This window comes from Mastigoproctus giganteus, chromosome 8, assembly GCF_048544385.1.
Source record: "Mastigoproctus giganteus isolate SK-2022 chromosome 8, ASM4854438v1, whole genome shotgun sequence".
Lineage (NCBI taxonomy): Eukaryota > Metazoa > Arthropoda > Arachnida > Uropygi > Thelyphonidae > Mastigoproctus > Mastigoproctus giganteus.
Window position 1 is genome coordinate 146137656 of NC_143582.1, and position 17287 is coordinate 146154942.

The window sequence follows — 17287 nt, forward strand, 5'->3', positions numbered from 1 at the left end:
GCACAACTTCTATTAGAATAAGTAGTGACCTGGAGCAAGGGGTGCTGGGGGTTTCAGGGACTGATGGCAGTCATTGTGAAACAGGTGGGTATATGGGATGTGTTAGGGTAACTAATAATAAGGATAGGTACATGTCTACATGCGTGTACACCAATGCTAGGAGTTTAGTAAATAAATTTGATGAATTTGAAGTATTGCTCAAAACATCAAAGGCAGATATTGTTGGGATATCAGAGACGTGGTGTCACACAGATATAAGGAATGCAGAACTGGAATTTGGGGAGTACAACATCTACAGAAAGGATAGACTGGATAGGAAGGGAGGAGGGGTTATGCTATTAGTTAAGAAATACATAAAATCCAAGGAAGTGAAGCCAGTGGACATCGCTGGACAGTGCAGTGTCGAGTCAGTTTGGTGTGACATAAGCATTGGGAGATCAAAATTGAGAGTAGGAGTGTGCTATAGGCCTAATTACTCTGATGAGTATAATAAGATACTGTACAGGGAAATAGAGTTGGCCAGTAAATCAGAGAGTCTTATAATGGGAGATTTTAATTTCCCAGATATTGACTGGAATTTGGGGGCTGGTCACTCACACACTAGCAAGGCTTTTGTGGATTTATTGGATGATTGTTTTCTACATCAGCATGTTCAGGAGGCAACTAGAGGGAAGAATACTCTTGATTTGATTATCAGCAGTGATAATCAAATCAAATCGTCTTTGTCTCCCCCCAAGCTAGCAGTTTTCCGACCCACCTAACACTGCCTAGATAGCATCAGCATAGATGATAGAGATAGTCTGTTAATAAAATGTACATTAGCACAATCATTTTATTAACAGACATATGCTCTGGATGAAAAATCACAAGCCTAGCTGATCGTTGATCTTTACACACACATGCATGCACATGGGGTGTTCCAGAAGAAACCGATGGTTTTTGATATGAAAACATCTTTGACAGCACCTACTAAATTTCGGACTGGAGTAAAACCAGTTTGCCACAAAAATATGAAGCAGAAATGACGCAAATTATGTCACTTCCTAAATAGCGTTAATGCAGTCACTAATGGTAATTCTTGATGTGAAAACATTTTCGGCAGCACCTACTAAATTCAGACTAAAGTAAAACCAATCTGTCAAGAAAATGCGAAATGGAAATGATGCAAATTATGTCACTTCCTAAATTAGACTAATGCAGTTACTAACATTGATTTGGTAGAGTAAGTAGCGGATGTGAGCATAAAACGTTATATCATTCATACTAAATATTTTGGACTGAAGTAAAACCGATTGGTAACGAAAATGCAAGAAGAAATTTAGAAAGTATGTGAGACGTCATTTAGGAAGTAGTGGGTGTGAACCCACTATTCCTAAAATAAAATAGGCTTAAAGCCTATGTAACAGCTCATTTTTGTTTTGCTCAGAATGAATTTCTTTAGCTGGCTTTTTACATTTAGGAAGTAGTGGGCTCACACCCACTACTTCCTTCATGATGGCAAGAACCATCATGAAGCACAATTGAGTAAACAAGTTTCGAAGTACTGCTAGCTCACTTGACGTGAAACATGGTTGTTACATGATTCATACCTGGAAAACATTGAGGAATTCAGTGAGAAACAGTCCAAGGTATCCCATTTTCAAATAATCAGCAGTGCTTTGAATGAAGTGATTCAGTGTGTATAGAATCTTGAAGTTAGATTTAAAATTACATCCATATGAAATTCACTCATAATCATCATCATTTTTCTTATTTCCAGTGGACATACAGTAATTATAATAGTACAAATCATTCTCTGGACCATCAGCCTCCTATTAGGAGAGTAGGAGACCGGCACAATTACTTAACAAGTACAGGTCAATGTTGAAAAAAAAGCCGTGAATTAGGGTTGAATTTGAAAGTGTCTGCAATTCTGCCCAGACACGATAGGAGGAAGTATACGATGAGAGCCTTGTCGATCAATTCAGCCCTGGAAAGATTGTGCAAGGCTCAAGGGGTAGAATTTTTTTCAGCCTGCTCTGTACTTGTTAACAGGAGAGACTGCTTCTACAGGGATGGGATACACTTAAATAGAAAGGGTGCAAGAATATTTGCTGATGCTATCGAGGCAGTGTTAGGTGGGTTGGAAAACTGCTAGCTTGGCGGGATACAAGGACTGATAGATTAACAGTAGCCACTGGCAGAGTTGAAAGTGATTCTTGCACTGCTTCTATTGGAATGAGCAGAAGCCTGGAAAACAAGATGCAGGATATTTCAGAGACTGCTGGGAGTCATTGTGGTACAAGTAAACACATGGGTTGTGTTAGGGTAGCTAAGAATAGGAACAGGTGCATGTATACTTGCGTGTACACCAATGCTAGGAGTTTGGTAAATAAATTTGATGAATTTGAGATATTGCTCAAAGCATCAAAGATGGATATTGTTGGGATATCAGAGACGTGGTGTCACACAGATATATAAGGAATGCAGAACTGGAATTTGGGAAGAACAATGTCTACAGAAAGGACAGACAGGATAGGAAGGGAGGAGGCGTTATGCTATTAGTTAAGAAACACGTAAAATCCAAGGAAGTGAAGCCATTCGACATCACTGGACAGTGCAGTGTCGAGTCAGTTTGGTGTGACATAAGCATTGGGAGATCAAAATTCAGAGTAGGAGTGTGCTATAGGCCTAATGACTCTGATGAGTATAATAAGAAACTGTACAGGGAAATAGAGTGGGCCAGTAAATCAGAGAGTCTTATAATGGGGGATTTTAATTTCCCAGATATTGACTAGAATTTATGGGTTGGTCACTCACACACTAGCAAGGCTTTTGTGGATTTATTGGATAATTGTTTTCTACATCAGCATGTTCAGGAGGCAAATAAAGGGAGTAATACTCTTGATTTGATTATCAGTAGTGATTCTTCATGCATTAAGAATCTGCAGATAAATGAACCACTAGGTGGCAGTGATCACAGTGTGCTGAAGTGGGATTTACTCAAAGAGGTAACTACCATCAGGGGTAAAGGGAAGGGTTATTGCTTTCGTAAAGGCGACTACGATGGTCTGAGACAGTATTTAAATTCTATACAGTGGGACCAACTGATGATGTTACCAACAGCAAATTCAAAATGGGAAGCATTCAAAGAACTTATCTTGGAAGCTACTAGGCTTTACATACCAACCAAGAAATATTGTTCAAGGTTTAGGCCTAAATGGATGTCAGATGAACTAATGAGACATATGGCAGAGAAGAAACATGGATGGGATACATACAAATTAACACGTGACACAGAAGCCTATGATAGATATAAGTTGATCTGTAACCAAGTTACAAAGGAGATTAGGCAGGCGAAGGCAGATTACGAGAAATCTTTGGCAAGGGATGCAAAGAAAAACAGCAAAGAGTTCTTTACTTATGTAAACTCTAGAAGGAAGGGGATGAATCAGCTTAGTCCACTTGATATCAATGGTTCAACTGTTGATGATCCTGCCCAGGTAGCTAACAAACTAAATGAATATTTTGCATTGACATTCACACATGAGGAGTTATTCAGCGAGGAGAAAGCCAGAGGTGTATTCAACTCTGGCAGTAAGCTAGAGAATCTTGTAATAACTGAGAGTAAAGTGGAGGAGAAATTGTTGAAGATAAACACAAGAAAGGCACCCGGGGTGGATGGGATCTATCCAGTTATATTAAAGGAGGCAGCAAAGGAAGTAAGCAAACCCTTAGCCATAATTATGAGAGCTTCCTTGGATTCAGGGGAGGTACCCATGGACTGGAGATGTGCAAATGTGACCCCAATTCACAAAGGAGGCTGACACAAGTAATTATAGACCTGTGAGTTTAACTTCTGTTCCAGGAAAATTAATGAAGGCACTAGTTAAAGAAGCACTGCAGGATCATTTAGACAAGACTTCAGCTATAGCTCGGACACAGCATGGTTTTGTTAAGGGGGAGTCTTGCCTGACCAATTTGATTGGATACTATGATGCAGTCACAAAGGAACTGGATGCAGGGAATAACTTTGATATTATATACTTGGATCTTAGAAAGGCTTTTGATACTGTTGCACATGGAAGACTGCTGCACAAATTGGAGCAGTGTGGCATTGGAGGCAAATTGCTGCTGCTGCTTTTGGATAAAGGGGTGGCTGAGGGGGAGAAGACAGAGAGTGGTAATCAATGGACACTGCTCATCGTGGACTAATGTTATTAGTGGAGTCCCTCAGGGCTCAGTGTTGGGTCCATTATTGTTTTCTGTATTCATAAATGATATTGATGAGGGTATATCAAGCTTAATGTCGAAGTTTGCAGACGATACAAAGGTAGGCAGGGTTGTCAAGGACGCTACTGACACTATGCTGCTGCAACAGGATCTGGAAAGGTTGAGCAGATGGGCTGAGAGGTGGCAAATGAAGTTTAACATTGAAAAATGTAAAGTACTACACATGGGAAACAGCAACCCCAGAGCAACGTATCAACTCTGTGGTACTACACTGACAGTGGTAGAGAATGAAAGGAACCTGGGGGTGGTTGTGCAGGCAGATATGAAGTTCTCTGAGCAGTGCAGACGGGCTGCAAGAGTAGCTCATGGTGTATTGTCAATGATATGTAGGAATTTTTCTAGCAGGGATAAGGAGGTGATTATTCCCTTGTATAAGGCAATGGTCAGGCCACACCTAGAGTACTCTATACAGGTCTGGAGGCCTCAATTCAAGTAGGATGTAGAGCTGCTGGAACGAGTACAGAGAAGGGCAACAAGATTAGTGAATGGAACAAAGGGGTGCTCTTACGAAGAAAGGCTTAAGTTTTGCAAATTACAGTGTCTGGAGACTAGGCACCAGCGAGGTGATCTGATAGAGGTGTATAAAGCCTTGAATGGTTTGAGCATGCTCAATGCTGATGGGATTCTTCCTCTTGCTCAGAATAATCACCTGAGAGGGCATAAATTCAAATTGAGGAAAGACAGATGTAGGATAGACGTGCGGAAATTTGCCTTTAGCCAGCAGGTGGTTGGTTGGTGGAACAGACTTCCATCCCTTGTCGTGGAAGTTGATTGCCTAAATAAGTTTAAGGCTCCGCTGGACAGGTATTTTGAACGAACAGAGGGGTGAAGTGGAAGTGTTTTTTTTTTTTTTTTTTTGGCTGATGCTGCATAAGCTTGCTTTCTTGCATCAAATGCCTCTACTAATGCTAATGCTAATCACTGACACTATCACAACTCTATCACCGACTTTTTTCCTGCCTTCCTCCATAGTTGCAGAGATGGCTCTTAAATAACTTTGAAAACTGACTCCATGGGTGGCAAAATTATACAGTTATATTGCTCTCTATTTAATCCATGATGGCCCATTATAAGTATTACAGTTTAATCTTACTGACATCTGTTCTTGCTGTGCCTGGGTATAGGCTTAAGTTTGCCACTTGACAAAATCTTAACTTGGTTAAGAAATATAATCTTACTGTTGTGAAATGGATTGTTTGCTTGCTTGTAAACAGACACAAGCAAAAACAATGATAAAGTTGTAGATATTATAAAATAATTAGATATAAACAACTAATCACATGGCTAAAATATTAACTATTTACCTTGGCAGATCGAGAATATTCTAGATACCAGAATTTCACATGGTTATTACCAACAGTAACGAAGTAGTTTCCATTGGAAGAAAATGATATAGCTTTTACCTGCAATAATTAAAACTTCAAAATTGAAAACTATAATGCCTGAATAATAACAGTATTTGTTTAAAATTTTTCCTAAAGCTAAAAAAATCATTAGTAATCTCCATTAAAATCATCTTAATTATCCTACTAAAATAAGGAAAATAAATCAGATATATAGGGTGATTCAGAATTGCGTGCAATTTCAAACTGAATTTCTGATAACAAAGGGAATTGAAAATGTTTTCAAGAGTTTTTTCCCCAAAATGGCTTAATTAACTAAAAAGAAGTTAGTCTTCTGGCATCAGACAAAAGGATACAAAGTCGACATGATTACAATGAAATATAGTAAATAATGTAAAAAACATATAATAAAATTATGTAAATTTAAAAAAATAAATTTAATTAAAAAACAGGAAATTCCTGATTTGGGTACTGCTTCCTGTATTTAGTCTGTAGGAATTTTCTTTGTTGTATGCCTGTACTGTGTGATAATACAATTATTAATCACAATAAACAGTCAAGCCATTTGCAATAACATGCATATCATAAAAGTGAAGCTTATACATGCTCAAAAATGAGTATGTTTTAGCAAAACTACAATTTATAAACCCCACACACCTATGAATACCTCCTCCCAATGCTCCTCCTATAACCAGTTGTGCAAAAAATTGAAATTCCTCTTTCTAAGGAAATTTGAAAAATCAGCAAAAAAATAATTCAAACGTTCACTTTTTTGATACCACTTTTATTTCCAATCTTTTCTGAATACAATCATGAAAAATCCATTTTTATATTAAAAACATATACTTTAATTTATTTTTGAAATTAAAACTTCCTTTAGACCTGTCAGTGAGTGAAATGCAAATTGAAAACTGCACACTTTAACAAATGTGTGTAATTAGACAGCAGCCTGTCAATAACAGAAACAGTAGCTACACAAAACATGAAGTATTCACATCAAGAGTTTGATTCCAAACAATGTCTCAATGTCATGAAGCAAGAGCATATTACTGACTGGAGGAAACCATGGCAGTAAAGCCAGCTTAATATCAATAACTGTACATTACAGATGCATCAACACGCACACATAATTAGGTTTAACTTAATTCATGAATTTTTTCTAACTGTGTGATAATTAACAGAGATTTCTCGAATTTTCTGTAGAAAATCAAATAAAACATTTTCAAAAACAGCTATAGGAGTTTTCAGCTGAATAGATGAAGCACAAATTGCTGAAATACTGACTGGAGTCTCATTGACCCCACAATTAACTTTGGCACCACCAAAAATAATGCTAACATTTAACATTATGTACAAGTCTTAATCTGCCATTTATTTATGGGATGAAATTACCTCATCAGTCCCTTTCATGATAATTTTTTTAATTCAATACCAGGGAAACTTGTTGTAAAGACAAATTCTGTTCAACTGTGATTGGTAAGACCATTGCATTAACTAGGCCATTTAACTAAGCTGCAAAAACAAATGAAAGGAGAAGATAGTCCTCCCAACTTCATTAAATTGTATTTAGCTATTGCTCTTCTAAGATAATAACTAACTCTTCTATTTACTAATATGAGCTGCTTCATTTGGCGATCTTTAGATTACTGCAAGGTGGTTCTTTGTGCCACGGACGACAACTATGTGATGCGGGCACAAAGATGTACTGCAGGCCCGAGCTTTGGCAGCTTCTAGACAATCACTAATGATTCAAGAGGACTAGTACAAATAGGCCAGTTCATCCCTAATTAGCCCACATTTCATCACTGAGTGCCCTTTCAAGGCAGAGTATTCGAGAAGGACAAGTGCTTCCCCAAGTGGTGTTTCAAGTCTGAGTACTGGACAAGGATAGGTGCTTCACTTTATGCATTTCATCACTGATTGTCTTTTAAGTCAATGTACTCGATGAGTCATTGGAAATGTTAATGTCTAACTAAGCATATTTCAACTGTTATGAAGATGACACTTACAACAGATCTGTGTTCATTGTCTTCTGACTACAATTTACTGATGAGATTATTTCCATGGTCTGACTGCAGTTTAATTTGGAGAATACTTCCAGGGTGTGGAATTCAGCTTTATGGGTTATATTTCATTTATTATGAAGACTTCTTTCTCAGAATGGACATTACATTGAAATTGTATGCACTGACTGCAATTTCTCATTAGCTACTTTTCATGGCAGGGACTCCAAATTCATTTTATATGAACTGCAGCACTGCAACTTTAGTTGGAGGCGCCAGGTATCGATCCTGGTACCTCTCGCATGCTAAGCGAGTGCTCTACCATCTCTACCACTCAATGTCTTATAATGATGTGGGTACATAAAGCACAGAATGCCAATATCTTGTAATGGAGCGAGAATTATGCTGAAAGACTGTAATTATCTGTACAGTATTGTGATTAGTGGCAAGGATGCCAGAAAAGCTGGCTGGGACTGCCTAGTACAATAAATAAATTTAAAAAAAAAAAACACTTCTATTTCATCTTTTTTTGAGCTTTCAATGGCTATATGCATAAATTTCTTCACCAAATTCATCCAAAATTTTTTCAACAACAAAGCTCTATTGGATGGATCGCTGCCAGGTGGATAGTATACTTGTGTTTTATAGTCCAGTGTTTTCTTTGTTTTTAGTGGTTTAATTCTCCTTTCCAGAAATCATTAGCCTTTGTAGAAATGAATGTAATTATTTTCAGTTAAGTCAATTTTCTCTGCAGTTCATTTTTGCCATAGATCATTCATGATAAAACATTTTTTTTCTTTTTTACTTTAGTGATGCTTGCATATTATGTCTCCCATAAAACATTTCTTCTTACCATTATTACCTAGTGTTAAATCAGGCCTGTTTAGCTATGTAAGAGTTCAAAAGTTAGATTTTTATTCTGGAGCTGTTGTTATTTAGTTTTTAGGAGCATTAGCAACTAAGGCCATATTGCTCCTGGGATATGCAGTGGTCATTCCCTGACCTTTCCACATCCTCCATATTTGGTGGCTCACGGGCTCAAACCCCGGTCTAATCAAGACGCGTGTGCTACGCACTGATGCTCCTGCCCACCTGGTTTTGGAGGCGCCTATTCTGGAGCAAATGTGGTGCAGAATGTAGAATTCTGGCACAACAACATGCTTTATTTAATAAAAGACCACTGGACTGGATGGAATTTTCTTAACTCAAAAACAGCACCATCAAGTTATGAAAAATCATTGATCAGATCAACAGAAAACACCAAAAACGAGCAATCCTGTTAATTCAACAAAAAAATGACTGTTCCTGCCTGCAATTCTACCCAAATGCAATAGGAGGGATTATATGCTGAAAGCCTCTTGAAAACTCAAGACTTGAGAGGGAATCTGCAAGCTTGAGGGGAAATTTTTATCAGCATGGTCCACACTTGTATGTAGAAGAAATCTGTTTTTAAAAGATAGTATTCATTTGAACAAAGGTGGTTCAAGGATTTTAGCCAGTATCATTGTGTATACCTTCAGGGTTCTGGGAAACTGATAGTTGAGGAAGGGGGTAGATAGATCCACATTTAGTTGATGATATGGGTCAAAGTAATGCTGGCACTCACCTCAAGAATTCTTGTCTGTTGCCACAACAGTTGATGTTGGCAAAATGTGTTACGTCTGCCAGCATAAAATCTGTGTTTTCAGTTAGTTGGAAGCAAAGGTATAATGAGAATGGGAGTAATCTACAGACCAGAAGATTATGAAGAGTATGACGAGAGTCTCTACATATAGATGTAATGAACAAGCATTATTATGGGTAACTTCAATCTGCTCTGCTCTAGATTTATGGGAATAATGGAAACTCACCTTGGGGAAAACTTTTTCTAAATAAACTAGTTGATTATTATTTATACCAGAATATCAGAGATAATACTAGGGGCGAAAATACTCTTGGCCTCATCATTACTCAAAAGGTGATGTTGTTGTACGCGTTGGAACCAATGACATTAAGAGTAAGAGATCTGCAGATTTACTCAACAAGTACAGGTCAATGTTGAAAAAAGTCGCGAGTTAGGGTTGAATGTGAAAGTGTCTGCAATTCTGCATAGACATGATAGCAGGGAGTACTTGATGAGAGCCTTGCCGATCAATTTGGCCCTGGAAAGACTGTGCAAGGCTCATGGAGTAGAATTTTTTTCAGCCTGGTCTGTGCTTATTGACAGGAGAAATTGCTTCTACAGGGATGGGGTACACTTAAATAGAAAGGGTGCAAGAATATTTGCTGATGCTATCGAGGCAGTGTTAGGTGGATTGGAAAACTGCTAGCTTGGGGGGATAGGCAGACTAAAAGGTTAACAGTGGCCCCAGGCAGAGGCAAAAGTGATTCTTCCAGTGCTTCTATTAGAATGACCTGGAAAGCAAGGTAATGAAGATTTCCAGGACTGCTGGGAGTCATAGTGGAACAAGCAAATACGCGGGCTGTGTTAGGGTAACTAAGAGTAGGAACAGGTACATGTATACTTGCATGTACACCAATGCTAGGAGTATAGTTAATAAATTTGATGAGCTTGAAGTGCTGGTCAAGACATTGAAGGCAGATATTGTTGGGATATCAGAGATGTGGTGTCACACAGCTATAAGCAGTGCAGAATTGGAATTTGGGAAGTACAATGTGTACAAGAAGTATAGACAGGACAGGAAGAGAGGAGGGGTTATGCTGTTAGTTAAGAAACACATAAAATCTAAGGAAGTGCATCCAACTGATGTTGGTGGACAATGCAGTGTTGAGTCTGTTTGGTGTGAAATAAGCACTGAGAAAAGGAAAAATGAGTAGGTGTGTGTTATAGGCCTAATGAAGCTGATGAGTATAATGAGCAATTGTGCAGAGAAATAGAGTGGGCCAGTAAATCAGAATGTCTTATAATAGGGGGTTTTTAACTTTCCAGATATTGACTGGAACTTGTGGGTTGGTCACTAGCAAGACTTTTGTGGATTCATTGGATGACTGTTTTCTACAGCAACATGTTGGAGCGGCAGCCAGAGGGAGTAACACTCTTGATCTGATTATCAGCAGTGATTATTCATGCATTAAGAAAAATTTGCGGATAAAGGAACCACTGGGTGAAAATGATCACAATGTACTTATGTGGGAATTACTTAAAGATTTAACCACTATTAAGGCTAAAGGGAAGGGCTTTTGCTTTCGTAAAGGTGACTATAGTGATCTCAGACAGTTTTTAAATTCTGTAAAGTGGGATCAACTGATGATGTTACCAAAAGAAAAAATAAAAGAAAAGGAAATTAAACCTATCATCCTATGCACTTCCCTGACCCGAAGTTATTATCCAGATGACCTTGGAATTTCCCCAAGCTATCAGCCTCTACCACCCATGTAGGCAACTTATTCCAGTAATTTATAACTCGCTGGCTAAAATAAAACTTCCTGCAGTCCAATCTAAACATTTCCCCCCATAACTTGAATTTATGTCCCCTAGTTCCAGCATCATTTATAATCTTGAAATTTTCGTCCTCATTCATTTTACTGATGCCTCTCAGAGCCTTAAACACCTCAATCAAATCTCCTATAAGGTATCTAGTTTCCAAACTAGATACCTTAGAGTATCTAGGTACGGGTAACTCACCAGGCGAGTTGCCCGTCTTTGCACCCTTTCAAGAAGCTCAATGTCTTTCTTTAGGTGCAGTCTCCATACTTGAACACAGTATTCCAAGTGTGGTCTAACAAAAGCCTTATATAATGGGATTATCACATCTCTATCTCTACTTGCAAAAGTTCAATAGATCATTGATAGGACACCACAGGCCTTACTTGCAACCTGTTTCAATGCTCAGAGAATTTCATGACTGACCGTTATCGTAACACCCAAGTCCCTTTCCTCCAGTACTGCGTTTAGTTGAACTCCACCACGTGAATAAGTTATTTTGGGATTACTGTTTCCCAGGTGTAATACCTTACACTTTGTTGGATTAAAGCATAGCTGCCATTTTTCTGACCATTCCTGAAGTCTATCTAGGTCTCTCTGAAGAAGCTCAGCTTGACAGTGATCATTAACTACTCTACCAATTTTAACATCATCTGTAAATTTAGACATCACGTCCTCTATCCCTTCATCGATGTCGTTTATGAAAATTAAAAACAACAGTGGTCCTAATACTGATCCTTGGGGAACCCCACTTCTTACATCAACCCAATCTGAGGAATAGCCATTTATCACAACCCTCTGCCTCGTGCCCTGAAACCATCCTGCTATCCATCTAAGGATTTTACGAGTGATTCCAACCTGTTCCAGCTTATAAAGCAACCGCTCATGTGGGACTGAGTCAAAAGGTTTGCTGAAATCTAAATAATCAATGTCGAAATTATTCCTTAAATCCAGCTATTGAGTGACCCTTTCAAAATAGCGAACCAGATTTGTTAAACATGATTTTCCCTTTAAAAACCATGCTGAATATCCTTGAGAATTTCAGTTTGATCCAAATGATCCTGATCATTTGGAAGTAATGATCAAGGATCATTGCCTCCATGATTTTCCCTACCACTGAAGTCAGACTGACAGATCAATAATTTCCCACTTCACTCTTAGAGCCACCCTTATGTATGGGAGATACGCTGGCACTTTTCCAATCGAAAGAAATCTTCCCAGAGTCTAGTGATGCTCGCATAATTAGCCTCAATGGTTCAATGCACTCGCTTGCCGCCTCCCTTAAGATTATAGGGTATATTCCATCGACTCCAGGAGCCTTACTGGCCTATAGGCTCGAAAGTTTTTTCATTAAATAATCTTGCAAAATTTCAATATCATTAATTACATATTTTTCAACTTTGCTCCCACAATTTCCCATTGCCACAAAAGGTAGTAGTAGTAGTAGTAGTAGTAGTAGTAGTGGCACATGATGCAAGAAAGCAAGTGTAGGAGCTTATGCAGCATCAGCCAAAAAAAAAAAAAATATATCACAGCATTCCCTCCAAATGCCTGTCCAGTTCCTCCTTAAATTTATTTAACCTATCAACTTCCACAACGACAGATGGAAGTTTGTTCCAGCAATTAACCACCCGCTGGCTAAAGGCAAATTTCCGCACATCTATTCTACATCTGTCCTTTCTTAATTTGAACTTATGTCCCCGTAGGTTGGTAATCTGAACAAGTGGAAGGATCCCATCAGAATTCAGCGTGCTCAACCCATTCAAGGCCTTATAGACCTCAATCAGATCACCGCGCAGGTGCCTAGTCTCCAGCCACTGCAATTTGCAGAACTTAAGCCTCTCTTGGTAAGAGAATCCCTTCATTCCCCTCACCAATCGTGTTGCTCTTCTCTGTACACGCTCAAGCAAATCTACATCCTTCCTAAAATGAGGCCTCCAGACCTGTACGCAGTACTCAAGGCGTGGCCTGACCATTGCCTTATACAGAGGGACAATCACCTCCTTTTCCCTGCTAGCAAAATTCCTATATATCATTGACAAAACCCCATGACCCGCCCTAGCAGCCTGTCTGCACTGCTCAGAAAACTTCATATCTGACTGCACAATTACTCCCAGGTCTTTTTCATTTTCTACCACCTTAAGTGTAGTACCACACAGTTCGTACGTTTCTCTGGGGTTACTTCTACCCATATGCAGTACTTTGCATTTGTCAAGGTTGAACTTCAGTTGCCACTTCTTAGCCCATCTGCCCAAATTATCTAGATCCTGTTGCAGCAGCACACTGCCATTACTGTCATTAACAACCCTGCCAACCTTTGTGTCATCTGCAAACTTCAACACTAAGCCTGATATACCTTCATCAATATCATTGATAAATACACAAAACAACAGTGGACCCAACACCGAACCCTGTGGGACTCCACTAATAACATTAGTCCACGAAGAGCAGCACCCATTGATTACCACCCTCTGTCTTCTCCCACATAACCATCCTTTTATCCATTGTAGCAACTTACCCTTAATACCATTCTGCTCCAATTTGTACAGTAGTCTTCCATGCGCAACAGTGTCAAAAGCTTTCCTGAAATCCAAGTATATGATATTAATAATTATTTTTTGCATCCAGTTCCTTTGTGACCACATCATAATAACCAATCAAATTTGTCAGACAAGACTTTCCCTTAACAAACCCATGCTGTGTTTGAATTATTGCTGCAGTCTTGTCTAGATGATCCTGCAATGCATCTTTAACCAGCGACTCCATTATTTTACCCGGAACAGAAATTAAACTAACTGGTCTGTAATTACTCGTGTCACCCTTCGATCCACCTTTGTGAATTGGGGACACATTTGCACATCTCCAGTCCGTGGGAACCTCCCCTGAGTCCAAGGATGCTCTCATAATTATGGCTAAGGGTTTGCTTAGTTGCTTTGCCGCCTCCTTTAAAATAACTGGATATATCCCATCCACCCCAGGTGCCTTTCTTATGTTTAACTTCAACAATTTCTCCTCCACTTTGCTCTCAGTTATTACAAAATCATTAAGCACACTGCTACAATTTGATAACCTTCTTCCATTTTCAAATTGTAATAATTCCTCACATGTGAATGTAGATGCAAAATACTCATTCAGTTTGTTTGCTATCTGAGCAGGATCATCAACAGTCGAACCATCGATGTCAAGTGGACCAATCAGATTCATCTCCTTCCTTTTAGAGTTTATATAAGTAAAGAAATCCTTGCTGTTTTTCTTAGCATCTTTTGCCAAAAATTTCTCGTAATCCGCCTTCGCCTGCCGAACCTCCTTTGTGACCTGATTACAGACTAGCTTATATCTGCCACAGGCTTCTGCGTCACCTGATAATTTATATGCATCCCATGCATTTTTCTTCTCTGTCACGAGTCTCATTAGTTCATTTGATAACCATTTAGGCCTAAACCTTGAACGATATTTCTTAATCGGTATATAAAGTCTAGTAGCTTCCACGATTAATTCTTTGAATGCTTCCCACTTAGAATTTACTGTTTGTAACATCGTCAGTTGATCCCACTGTACAGAATTTAAAAACTGTCTGAGACCACTGTACTCCCCTTTACGGAAGCAAAAACACTTTCCTTTACCCCTGACGGTAGTTACCTCTTCGACTAAATCCCACTTCAGCACACTGTGATCACTGCCACCTAGTGGTTCCTTTATCTGCAAATTCTTAATACACGAATGATCACTGCTGATAACCAGATCAAGAGTGTTACTTTCTCTGGTTGCCTCTCGAACATGCTGCTGCAGAAAACAATCATCCAATAAATCCACAAAAGTCTGACTAGTGTGTGAGTGACCAACCTACAAGTTCCAGTCAATATCTGGGAAGTTAAAATCCCCCATTATAAGACATTCTGATTTACTGGCCCACTCTATTTCTCTGTACAATTGTTCATTGTACTCATTCGAGTCATTAGGCCTATAACACACTCCTACTCTTATTTTTCCTTTCGCAGTGCTTATCTCACACCAAACTGACTCAACAGAGCACTGTTCATCTATATTAACTGGGTGCACTTCCTTTGATTTTATGTTTTTCTTAATTAACAGCATAACACCCCCTCCCTTTCTGTCCTGTCTATCCTTTCTGTACACATTGTGCTCCCCAAATTCCAGTTCTGCATTCCTTATATCTTAAGGAATGCAGAACTTAGGTTTTTCATTTGTAAATATCGATGCAAAATAACTGTTGAGTTCATCTGCAATGGCAGCTGGTGTAGTTAATACTATCCCCTTTCCCTTATGTAAAGGTCCAATCTGGTTTGTCCTGCTCTTCTTGGCATTTATATATGTGAATAATTCCTTATACCCCCCTCTTTGCTCTGTTTGCTAGCGATTTCTCATAAACTGCCTTTGCCTGTCGAACCTTTTCTGTGGCTCTATTACAGATCATCTTGTAGCTGTTATAGGCTTCACTACTTTTTATTGCTCTGTAACCTTTCCATGCCACCTTTTTCTGCTCAAGTAATGTGGCAACTTCACTATTCATCCAACTTGGAACCCTTCTCGTGGAGTATTTTTTTAATGGTAAATACGCATTCAAGACATCTGTGATTAATGTTTTAAAAGCATACCACAGTTCAAATGTATTCATTCTCTGTGCTATATCTACCCAGTTAATAGAGGCCATGTAGTACCTTAAGGCATCGTAATTTCCTTTTCTGAAATTAAAACCCATTCCTTTGCCTTTTACTGCTGCTACCTCTCTCATCATCATCCACCGTAGAACTCCGTGATCACTTCCTGCTACTGATTCCTCTACTGTCAGCCCTGTTATGTCATCTGATTCATGTGTGATGATGAGGTCTAGGATATTCTTTTCTCTAGTACTTTCCCTGACATGTTGATACAAATAACAGTCATCTAGTTGATTTAAAAATTTTGTTCCCCATGTCGAGTTTCCTTCCCATTTACTCCAATCAATTAGAGGCAAATTGAAATCACCCATAATAAGGCATTGACGCTTACTTGCCCATTCCATTTGCATGTAGAGACTTTTGTCATGACCTTCACAATCACCTGGTCTGTAGATTACTCCTACTTGCATTATACCTTTGTTTCCAACTATCTCACACCATACAGATTCTATACTAGCATGTGAAATGTCTGAATCCGGGAAAGCTATCGTCACACTCAGGCTGCTTCTGATAAGAAGCATTAACCCACCACCCCTTCTCTCTACCCTATCTTTCCTAAATACATTATACAAGCCGTACTGAAACTCATCATCCCCAATTTCTGGGTGGCACCACATCTCCGTAAGCCCTGTTATATCCACATTACTTGTTTTAACCAGCAGTTCGAATTCACTCATTTTATTGATGACACTTCTAACATTACTATATAAACAATTAAGACTTACTGTTCTTGTATATTTAACTACCCTAACACAACCCTTGAAGATTTTTAGGCTCTCTTCCCTGGCATTAGCTACCAGCTCACTTCAAGTGAGCGGGTAGAAGAGGTCGAAGAAGGGGTCGGCCACTCAACCTTATGAAAGAACATATTAATGGATGACTGGACAGTGGCTTTTTTTCTTTTCATCATAGATTTCTTTGTAGCAAGCAAGCAAGCATATCATTCACCCCTCTGTTAACTTTTAAGAATCGTTTGCTGTCAGTATCCATCTTCTCAAACCTTGCCATTGATGATGCAATTTCACAAAATGCCACTGCAATCTCTCTGGTGATGATACGTCTCAGCTCCTCATTTGGTTCATCTTGAGCTTCATCAGCATTTTCTTCTTTCACTATTGCTGCTTGCAAGTGAATAAGTTCTTCGTTAGATAATTCTTTCTCTTCCTCAATTAACTCCTCCACATCTTTGGCATCAACCTCCAACTGAAGTAGCTCTGCAACCTTTACAATCTTATCTATAACCTCTTCATATGATTCGTCTTTTTCAAATCCTTCGAAACTTTTTACATGGCAGGGGGCATATTTTCTTCTATGTGCCATTTAAACAACTTTTAGTAATTTCTGCTCAGGCCTTCTTAATGTTTAAGACGGTGTGGTAAATATTGTAAGATTTCCAAAATTCTCCTAACCTAAAAAAAAATTTTCTCATCGTCTACTGCAGACAATGCCTGAGCAAATGTTGTATGCTTTTAAATTCAAAATAACACCCTGATCCACAAGTTGGACGAGTGATGTCGTGTTTGGTGATAGAAATATAACTCTCACGTTTGAATTGAAATCATCTAG

General features: G+C 38.8%; 1 protein-coding gene across 1 annotated transcript in view; it reads right to left on the reverse strand.

Moving 5' to 3' along the window:
- LOC150081900 (mitogen-activated protein kinase-binding protein 1-like) overlaps nucleotides 1-17287 on the reverse strand; it is a 470343-nt gene that overhangs the window by 360763 nt on the left and 92293 nt on the right. The window contains exon 6 of the mRNA XM_090378972.1: nucleotides 5577-5675. Within this exon, the coding sequence (XP_090235098.1) occupies nucleotides 5577-5675 (99 nt within the window). The remainder of the gene's footprint in view (nucleotides 1-5576; nucleotides 5676-17287) is intronic.